The sequence below is a fragment of the Pneumocystis jirovecii genome (genome assembly GCF_001477535.1).
Source record: "Pneumocystis jirovecii RU7 chromosome Unknown supercont1.14, whole genome shotgun sequence".
Taxonomy (NCBI): Eukaryota; Fungi; Ascomycota; class Pneumocystomycetes; order Pneumocystales; family Pneumocystaceae; genus Pneumocystis; species Pneumocystis jirovecii.
In genome coordinates, this window is record NW_017264788.1 from 39,211 (window position 1) to 49,766 (window position 10,556).

Below are 10,556 nucleotides of genomic sequence, written 5' to 3' on the forward strand. Positions count from 1 at the left end.
GCTTGTACTTAGCATTATTTTTAAGTTATTTGTATTTTTGAAGTAATCGATGTTTTGTTTATTTCTTTTAACTTTGTGTTGAAAGAGGCTGAATATTTGTGTACTTGTTAATTTTGTTTGCTTATCAGCCTCGAGAACGAGTTTTTAACCAGCCTTTTTTTTATTTTAATATCTGGAAATATTAAAGGAAAAAGATAAGGGGACTATTTTATATGTAAAATTATATATACAATTGCATTTTTTCTAAAAAAAAATGATATTTGTATTATTTTTAATATTTTATTTTATTTTTGAAATTTTTAAAATAACGTCTGTTTCATTTTTTTGATAAGGAATTTAAACTAATATTAACAAAATAAACACCAAACAATATTTCAATTTAGAAATATATTAATTATTGTATGTTTTTATGTATTTAAATATTTTTTATATTTCTTCATTTTTCTTATAATCTTTATAGATATATTTTATCTTATCCAAAGTATTATGGATATATGTTGATCTGAAAATTAAAATTTAAATAAAAGAGTATGGAAGAAAACTATAAAGAAAATTCTAATTCTATGCGTTTTCATGGATCAAATGAAGAAAATGTGCAAAATAATTCATTTTTTTTTGATCACATAAATATTTCGAATAAAACAAGAAATTCATTTAGATCACGTTATCTTGTTGACCCAAATAAAGTATTTCATTATAATGCATGGTTAATAAGAGACATTTTTCTGAAATTTTACTTATAAAGTGTAGGGATAATGTAGAATGGGATGAAGAACAGAAAAAAATTGCGGTTGAAAAAATTAAAGAACAAATGTTAAATCCTGTTATTGATAAGAAAAGATATACAGTTAATCCTTCTTTTTTTTGGAATAAATTTTATAAAAATCATAAAACAAATTTTTTTAAAGACAGAAAATGGTTATTACATGAATTTCCTCAGATATATGATTGCATTATGCCTAATGTAAATTTCTAATTATATTTTATTTTATAAATTTATAAATGGCAGTAGTCTGGTGAAAAATATATTCTAGAAGTTGGGTGTGGTGTAGGAAATACTATGTTTCCTATTTTATTGCAAAATAAGAATCCATTACTTATAATCCATGGTGTTGATTATTCAAAAAATGCAATTGCAATAATAAAAAAGTCTAATTTATTTTCTGGTGATAATGTTCGAGCATCTATTTGGGACATGGCCAATCCAAATGGAGAACTTCCTGAAGGCGCAATTAATGTAGATATTGTTATTCTCGTATTTGCATTTAGCTCATTATCTCCGGACCAATGGGATATAGCTGTTCAAAATATACATAAAGAAAAATACTTGATTTTTTTTCTTTTTTTAATGTTTTTAGATTTTAAAATCAAATGGTATTATTTTGTTTCGAGATTATGGACGCTGGGATATGACGCAGTTACGTTTTAAAGGAGAAAGGCTTCTTGAAGAAAACTTCTATATTAGAGGAGATGGTACTAGAGTATATTTTTTTGTTCCTGGTATTTTCTGTTATTATTTATATTGAAATTAATATTAGCTATAGAACAAATACAAGAAATTTTCGGAAAGTTATTTAAAATAGAAAATAATGAATTAGATAAACGGCTTTTAGTAAATCGTAGTACTATGCAAAAAATGTTTAGGGTCTGGATTCAAGGAATTTTTAGAAAAATTTAAGTTGGTTATATATAAATGTTATCATTTTGACCCACAATGCCCCATTTTTATAAAATATCATAATTTATCATAAATATCTTCAAAAATACTATAAATTATTTATTTGGTTTATTTGTAAACAATGATCCTCCCCACCACTTATAATACCAAAATTGCTACTCCAATCAACACTGAATACTTTTGTATCATCTTTTCCACTTTCACGTTTAATCGAATATAAACTTCCATTTGGTGCTCGTATATCCCATATTTTAACTAAACCATCATGGCTTCCACTTATAAGCATATAATCATTTTTAATACATGAAGATAATGATACTACAAAATTCGTATGTCCTTTTAATGTCTGTACAGTAGTTAATTTTGAAGAAACTCTTGGGTCATGAAGAAGAATATGTCGAGATGATGAACCACACGCTAATAATGATAAAGCAGGCATAGGTCGTATTGCAAAGAGGGCATCTTTTGAAGTCTAACATGATTAATATTTCATCTATATTTTATGTAGTTTAAATATTTGTTTACCCTGGTATCTACATTAGAAAATGTAACTAAATCCCATGTTTTAATATGATGATCTGTTCCAACAGAATATCCAACAGTTGAATCCTTAGTATCAAAGATAATATCAGAAGAAGACGATGAATGCCCTTGTATTATTGAAATAGGATTCTTCATATGTTAGTTTCATATAAAAATACGTAAAGATACTTTTATTATAATTTTATTTTTTGATTCGTTTTTCTTTCTTTTTTTGTTTAAGTGCGTATCATTTTTATTATTATGTACTAGATCATCATCATTATCATTAATACTCCAAATTCCAATGTTTCCATCTGCACCAGCACTCAAAAGTCTATTTGTTTTTGAATCAATTGCAATAGATTCAACTGACATAGTATGTCCTTTCATCTCATAAATACAGCGACATGATACCGTAAAATCCAAATCATGTTTTGATTTCCATTTCCACACTTTAATTGTCTGATCCATACTTGATGTTGCAAATTGGTTATCTTTAATCCAACGAACAGACTTGACAGGCCCAGAATGCCCATATGCTTGTGCTATAACAACACCGCTTCCATTCCAAACTCGTGATAAACTATCATAACATCCTGAAAGTATATATTGTGAATCAGACGCATGAATAGAAGATACCCAGTCATCATGCATATATGATGCAAGGTACACTGGTGGCTGTGTAGAACGAATATATTCTACATAAAGAATTGTTTCCTAAGTTATCAATATTTTGCTATAAGAAAAAAAAAACATACATATGAAAGATTCTTTTTTGCTAAATATTCTCCAATTGAGGTATGCAAAAATTGCCCATCAATCAAAAATGCAAAAGTTATAGGCACATCTATATCCATAAATCAACATAAACTTTAATTCTTATGTACTAATTCTTACTTCTTTCCAAAAGATGATTGACAACATGATTCAGTCCAGAAGGCGCTAATGAAAGTGGAACAAAAACAGGCGTACGATCTACTTCAATATCTTTTTGTTGTGTTATAAAACAGACACGAATCTACATAATATTTATCAGTAAAAGTGTAAAAAAATCTTTAAAAACCTTAGTATGATCGTTCATAATATTATCGGTCGTAGTGTTTGATTTTATTAGTAAGTTTAAAGCTTTTAAAATATATAAATAAAATTTATTTTAATATAAATATCAATTGAAATATGTTTATTTTTCCATTTCAAACATAGTTGTATGTCTTGTTTTTTATACTTATTTTGTTTTTCATGTTTATCTTAGTAAAAAAACATACAATTGTTCATTACATGAAAGTACCTAGAAGAATTAAAAATAGAAAGACTTATTTGTTTTTTCAATTTTTTTAATATTTATACATTTTTGTTAAAAGATTTTTTCTATATTTTTTAGGTTTAAAGAATATTTTCTATAAAAAGATTTATAAATATTTTATTAAAAAAATCTATAAAAATAAAAAATTTGTTTTCAGAATATATTTATATAAAATATAAAAAAATATTATATTTTTTGTTTAAAAAGTAATTTTTATTTGTTTAAACAATAACCTTAAAATGAAAAAAAAAAAACGTTTATTTTTTAATATTTAATTTTTTGCGATTTATATAAAAAAATATGATAATTTAATAAATAAGTTATTTTTATTTAAAATATGCAAATATTAAATATATAAAGTTTTTATCACTTTTATTAAACTCTAACTTATTATGTAATAAAAAAATTGGTGTAAGACCGATTAAGTAAAACTAAAAGGTTTAAAAAATGTTAATTTTTAATAAATTTTTGATCAAAATTAATTCATTTTAAAAAGATTTTTTTTTTTTTAAAAGTAATTAAAAATTCTTATTAAAATAGGAAATTATTAAACATTAATTATTCAAATAGATGTCTACAAATTTTGCTATTGATTCTTTGTCGAATAAACCAGATTCATTTGATGAAAAGGATGAGAAATCTAAACCTCCGTCTTATACATCATATTTGGTTAACAAATGCTTGAATGTTAATGAATCTCATAAAACAAAAGATTCATATGATAAGGGGTTTTCATCACTTAAGATGCAAGGAGGAGATATTCACCGAAATATTTATCGGTGGAAAGAAAATGTCAATTCTCAACATTATGTAAAATCTCGCTCGCAGTCTTTTAATCTATCTAATTTAAATGACAACATGTTTTCTCCCATTAATATGTCTCAACTTCAATCTCCAGGGGGATTTAGACGGGGCTATATTCAAATGGAAGGAAATAAAATAGATGATACACAGACTAGTCCTAAATATTTAAGTTTTTTGGAATTTCTAGATTTATACTGGAAGTTTTTTGGTGAAAATTTAAAATATTATGAAAATAAGCATTTAAGTATTACTTTAATAATTATAGTAATAATAGTTTAAATCTTATATTAGCTAATAATGCGGATAATGCACAAAAGTCTCGAGAGTCTTTGCCGTTATTATCTATTTCTGAAAATCCTTGTACAGCTGATTTACATAAAGATAGAAAAATGGATATTTTTAAAGCAATTCTTTTACTTTTGAAATCATTTGTTGGCACTGGTGTATTATTTTTACCAAAAGCGTATGCTTTTTATTTTTTTATTGTTTTAATTTATATATTAGTTTTTCTTATGGAGGAATGTTGTTTTCCCCAATTATCCTTGTCGGAGTTGCTCTTCTTTCTTTGTACTGTTTTATAGTTTTGATAAAAATTCGAGCTATTATTCCTGGTAGTTATGGAGGTTTAATATTGCTTTTTATATTGTTAATTTTTTAACTAAGTGTAGACATGGGATATGCTATTTATGGTCCAATAATGAAATTTATTATTTTATTATCTATTGCATTATCTCAGGTATTTAATATTTTATTTTGTTTATTAGATTAATAAAAAAAAGATTTTATTTGGATCAGCGTATACCATTTTTGTAGGAACAACTTTATAATGTAGTAATTCTCATAAAAAAGTAGGTTTCAGAAAATATAAGTGCACTTATAAAGTCAATTACATCAAAGCAGTATTATGTTAGTCCTAAATGGTTAATATTCTCTCAGTTCATTATTTTTGTTCCGTTTGTATTAATAAGAAACATTTCAAAACTTTCAACGCTAGCTTTGATAGCAGATGTTTTAATTCTATTAGGAATAGCCTATTTATACTATGTCCTTATTTTTACTTTAACCACACAAGGGTTAAATGATATAACTATTCTTAATACTTCTAGTTTTTCATTTTTCATTGGGACAGGTAAAACAATTATAGTATAAAGTATACTATTGAATTTATTATAGCTGTACTTTCTTTTGAAAGCATTGGTTTGATTCTTCCAATAGCAGAATCAATTACTCAGGTTTGTTTTGGATGATATTTTTTATAAATATAATTAATAAAAATAGCCAAAAAATGTTTATTTTATTCTATATCTTGTAATGGCTATAGTTACTGTTGTTTTCACATCTGTAGGTATTTTGGGTTATGCAGCATATGGATCTAAAGTACATACATTGATTTTTTTAAACATGCTTCAAAGTAAAGTTTCAATGATTATTCAAATTTTATATTGCATTGCCGTAATGTTATCAACTCCTTTGCAATTATTTCCTGCAATAAAAATAATTGAAAGTAAATTACTTACTGGAAGTGTACAGATTTATTTTATTCAAAAAAAATCATTAATTATATATAGGGAAGGCTTAATCCATATGTACGTTGGAAGAAAAATTTCCTTAGAGTTATAGTAGTATTAATTATGGCATTAATTGCATGGAGGTAAGAAATCATTATAAAAGAGTTTGATTGATATATTATAGTGGTTCTAAGAATTTAGAGAGATTTGTAATATATATATGTTCTATATTATTTTTAACTAATTATTTAGATTTCTCTTGTCGGTTCTATTGCATGGTATAATATTTTTTAATACGTATTTTATCTAATTTATTCTATTAAGCATTCCATTAGTGTATATGTACCCATCGTTATTACATCTTAAAGTTTGTGCAAAACAAACATGGTCAAAAATATGTGATATATCAGTTTGTTTAATAGGTGCATTTGCGATGATTTATGTAACTATTGTTACTATCCAATCTCTTCATTGAAAATAAGGTGACTTATATTATTAATTACAGATTGTGAAACTAGCTATTTTTTGTAAAAAAAAACTAATTCATTAAATACTAAAACAGACTAAACATATTTATATTTAATATATAAATAAAAAATAAAAATTTATTTTAATAATCGTTTAAAGTTTTTTTTACTGTATGGTACCCTACATTAGAAAATCCTTCTATTATTTCAATTGATTTTGAAGGAGCGCTAACTATAAATGAATCTGATGTTTTAGGATCAAATAAATTTACTAGATATCGATTAAGAACATCATATAATTCAATAATTGTAACATTCTAAATAGTTATTGTTTTAATATAAAAAAACATGAATATTTACCGATACATCTTTAATTAATTGAAAACTTTTATTTTCTGGTTGATTTTTTATAACTTGAGAAACAAAAGATTCTTGTGCCTATATTTTTTAAAAAGACTATATAATATTAATTATTTACCGTATAAAAAGGAGTAGCATTTGCAGAAACAATATCATAAACAAGAGAACTTTTTGCATTAATTACCATATTTTCATCAAAATGTATCTAAAAAATTATTAATTGCAAAAATGGTAACGTTTTTGTATTAACCTTTTTATTTGCTATGTCATTTATGATATCTATATATATATAACAAATATTTAGAATAATTTAATTCATACCTCGTATTTTTTTCCATGCATTAAATGCATTCGGAGATGAATAAATAGAGCAATAAAAAAGTCCTAATTTTAAAAAAATTATACACTATAAACATGCATTATTAAAATTACCTGATTCTATATCAGTTTTAAAGCTTATCCCATATGCTAATCCATTTCCTCTTATGTGTTTCCAAAGTATACCCTCCATAATATTAAGATAAGATAAGAGAAGAATGAAAGCAGGAAAGTCTTTATGATTGAAATCTGAGAACAATTTTGAAGCATGAACTGAATATGAGCTTTCAACGGTAGGTAAAGATATTATATGAGCCTTATTTTGGTAAACAAATATTAATGAATGAAATAATTAATACTATTCCGGATGGAGATTGCCCTTCTTCTGTTAACATAAATTTCTTAAATGGAATTCGTAACATTTCAATATCATCTTTCTTAAAAATGTTATTGAAAATAAAAAAGAAAAAAATGCATACTTTTTGATTGCAAAAAGATTTCCAAGACGATACTGGATGTTCTAAATGTGGAATATTCGAAATTATTTGGAAATAAATATTTTCAGGTTTAGAAACTTTTAACGTTACATATTATAAATTCGTTTTCATAAAAACTTACTTTGTTCTTGTATAACTTGAAATTTTTTAACTATTACATTTGGTTCTTTCTCCAATTGTTTTTTTAACTCTACAAGGAAATTCATTTGTGTAAGTATATTTACTGCTCTAGATGTAGATCGATTCTTATCTAATTGATACCTTTAAATTTTTAGAGTAATTTTAAAAAGTAAAAAACATTACATTCTCATTGAAGCCCAGCATATCTTAAAGTATTAATAATAAAATTTTAAAATCAAAAACATATTACCTTGTTTCCATTTCTTTTTTCTTGTGGAATATCATTTAATGATTTAATTACAAAAATCATAAGCCTATATACTTTAGAAATACATATATAATTTATTATTACCTTTCAGGATCAAAAACACTTTGGCAAAGCAAATCTTTTAATAATAAAATCCCTTTTTTGTAATTTTGTATCTATAGAATATTAAAATAAGAAATATAATAAATAGGCATCGAACTTCAACTTTAATTTGAATAGTTATCATTTCCAAAAATGTTCCAGATACTCCCCATGTTGCACTATAATCGACTGTTTCATTTTCTAATAATCTTACTACCTCTTCGTAAGTTAATTCTGTTCCGTCAGTACGAATGATTCCGTTTAGAAAAAAATTATCAAGATAAATCCCAAGATATGGTTTAAGTTCTGAATCTATGCATTCTGAAGAAATATATGCTTGAATGCTTACAAATTCTGAATCAATATCTAGATAAAATTAGATGATAAAAAAAATATTCAATGTTACGATTAAAATGTAAATAAAGAGGTATTTTTTCTTGCGAATCCTTATCAATATATTCTTGAATATCGATATGTCAATAGATAATATAAGAATACAATTATTATAAAAAGAATATACTTACTGTTTTCCTTCTGTATTTTTTACTCTTTTGCTTGCTATACCTGCTTTTGCAGAGACACTTGTAATAAAATTTATATTTTTAACATTTGGATTTTTATAATCTGATAATATAGTCAAAGGAAACGGTGTATTATTTTTTTCTTGCGATATTTTTAATTGTTCTTCTAGTTTTTTAAGTTTTTCCTCTCCAAGTTTTTCCTTTCTATTTTTTATCCTTAATTTTTCTTTTTCTTGTAATTTTGATGATAATTCAGCTGAAGCTTTAGATATTATACATACGTGGAAATTTTGAATAAGCCATCTAAAATTAAATAAGTTGCAATATTAGTTAATAAACATAATATATACGTATCCAAAAGAGATAGCCACTGTGCTATTGTCCATGATTTTAGACTTTCATATTCTTCACAATTCCGTAATGATCTTTTTAAAGTATCTTTAGAATAATCGCCGTACAAAAAGTCGGTAATAATTGCATTAGAAAAAATATTATGAGGATCTGTCTCTACGTTTTATTAGAAAACTACTAGTTAACAGTATAATTAACCATTTTCATCTATAATCTATTTTTTTTAATTAAATACTTTAATTGTTTATATTTACCGCAAGTTTTTCTCTGAATATAATCATATTTATTCGATTGATGTCAAAATTTTCAGGACAATTTTTGATTTTGTTTAAAATTTTAAAAATTTGTTCTTCTATTTTCTCTAATTTTTCTGTTGGTACACCATATAAATTTAAATATATAACACTCGGCAAACGACTAACTGTTGAAAAAGAAATGTCTAGATTTTTTTTCTATTAATTAAACAAAATAAATAATTTAATTATACCTGAACAAAATTGATCTTGAATCTCTACAAGCTCTCTTTGTAATATAGAAATTGCAGAGTCAGTTAGATATTTCCCTAAAATATTTAATGCTGTTAATACAGTAAAATCCTATAATTATTTAATATAATTATTTTTTAAAAAAGAAATACATTAGCCGAAGGACCAAGCCATCCTAAAAGAACTTCTCCTGCACTTTCATCTTCATCAGGAAAAGGAACAATTTCTTTATATGATTCTACTAAGGGTGGGGTTTTCATTGAATCAACCCATGGTCTAATTATAAGAAAGATTCCATAAACTGTTTTTAAAAATATACCTTTTCCAATGAACTAGATCTGGTGTAAGATTTTTAAGAATATTAGGTTCGATAATTTCATCAAGTACACGAAAAAGCTTGCATGTATCAACCTTTCCCGTGATAATAAGACATAAATTTTGAGGAAGATAGTATTCTGAATGATATTTCCGAATTGTTTCGATATTTAATGTTCTTAATGATTCTAATTTTCCTCCTGTATGACTTCTATACCCAATTCCTTCAGGAAAAAGAGCACGATTAAAACTGAATTATTAAAAAAAGTTTATTTTGTATATTCAAGGTTTATTACTATATTGATTGTAAATCCCCTATTGTATTTTCGTGTCCCTTCTCTGTATTATACAAAAATATATTGTTTATTAAAACAATCACCTGCATTTCACAATATACAACTCCTGCATCATTCCCTTTTCCATCAATATGATAAACCTCTGTATAAAACCCATCGTATGTAAGTGTAGGAAAAAGAATATGATCAACAAATATAGGAAGAATTTGTAAAAACCCTTCTGCTCCTGCCGTACTAATTGTATATGCTGTATGATCTGTGTCTAAAAATTTTAATAATTTATGTATATATTGTATAAAGTAATACCTGTCCATGCATTTGTACCCTGTGCAAAAGAACGGTTTGCTAAAGAATCTAAAATTCCTTTATATGGATACGTTTTACTGCCAAGAAACACTAAATGTTCGAGTGTATGTGGACATCCAGAATCATTAAGAACTATAAATTGTTGGTTTTACGTATATAAAATACATATACTTGCTTTCTGTGGCAAGTACAAGTTTTCCTTTAGTCAAAGGTACATCGATATCTACATATACAACCTGGAGACCTGTTTTGCAGCTTTTCCATGACTGTACATGTCTTCCGTATGCTTCAAAATCGTATTTCTTGGTAAAATATGTCATTTTATCCTGTTGTATGTCGACTATTCAATTGAGATA

General features: G+C 25.1%; 4 protein-coding genes across 4 annotated transcripts; 2 read left to right on the forward strand and 2 right to left on the reverse strand.

Moving 5' to 3' along the window:
• Positions 1-530: 530 nt before the first annotated feature.
• T551_02967 (uncharacterized protein) lies at positions 531-1,678 on the forward strand (the record flags this gene model as incomplete). The annotated part of the gene is made up of 5 exons (XM_018375230.1): positions 531-706; positions 751-964; positions 1,013-1,300; positions 1,359-1,500; positions 1,539-1,678. 5 exons carry the CDS (start codon positions 531-533, stop codon positions 1,676-1,678), a joined length of 960 nt encoding a protein of 319 aa, XP_018228438.1.
• Positions 1,679-1,766: 88 nt separating this feature from the next.
• T551_02968 (uncharacterized protein) lies at positions 1,767-3,281 on the reverse strand (the record flags this gene model as incomplete). The annotated part of the gene is made up of 6 exons (XM_018375231.1): positions 1,767-2,150; positions 2,204-2,350; positions 2,390-2,917; positions 2,959-3,047; positions 3,098-3,218; positions 3,264-3,281. The coding sequence occupies 6 exons, from the start codon at positions 3,279-3,281 to the stop codon at positions 1,767-1,769; spliced, it is 1,287 nt and encodes a 428-aa protein (XP_018228439.1).
• A 792-nt stretch (positions 3,282-4,073) lies between these two features.
• On the forward strand, positions 4,074-6,290 carry T551_02969 (uncharacterized protein; the record flags this gene model as incomplete). Its single annotated transcript, XM_018375232.1, has 12 exons — positions 4,074-4,551; positions 4,599-4,770; positions 4,812-4,930; positions 4,976-5,043; positions 5,087-5,116; positions 5,160-5,436; positions 5,481-5,539; positions 5,586-5,831; positions 5,876-5,958; positions 6,000-6,024; positions 6,068-6,093; positions 6,140-6,290. The coding sequence occupies 12 exons, from the start codon at positions 4,074-4,076 to the stop codon at positions 6,288-6,290; spliced, it is 1,734 nt and encodes a 577-aa protein (XP_018228440.1).
• A 135-nt stretch (positions 6,291-6,425) lies between these two features.
• Positions 6,426-10,520, reverse strand: T551_02970 (uncharacterized protein; the record flags this gene model as incomplete). Its single annotated transcript, XM_018375233.1, has 26 exons — positions 6,426-6,599; positions 6,643-6,720; positions 6,761-6,847; positions 6,893-6,921; positions 6,964-7,026; positions 7,075-7,276; positions 7,320-7,397; positions 7,440-7,534; positions 7,579-7,718; positions 7,761-7,783; positions 7,828-7,891; positions 7,930-8,000; positions 8,045-8,292; positions 8,333-8,386; positions 8,447-8,449; positions 8,491-8,750; positions 8,798-8,954; positions 8,997-9,012; positions 9,053-9,237; positions 9,286-9,394; positions 9,436-9,559; positions 9,603-9,848; positions 9,895-10,156; positions 10,201-10,332; positions 10,372-10,399; positions 10,437-10,520. The coding sequence occupies 26 exons, from the start codon at positions 10,518-10,520 to the stop codon at positions 6,426-6,428; spliced, it is 3,012 nt and encodes a 1,003-aa protein (XP_018228441.1).
• Positions 10,521-10,556: the final 36 nt, after the last annotated feature.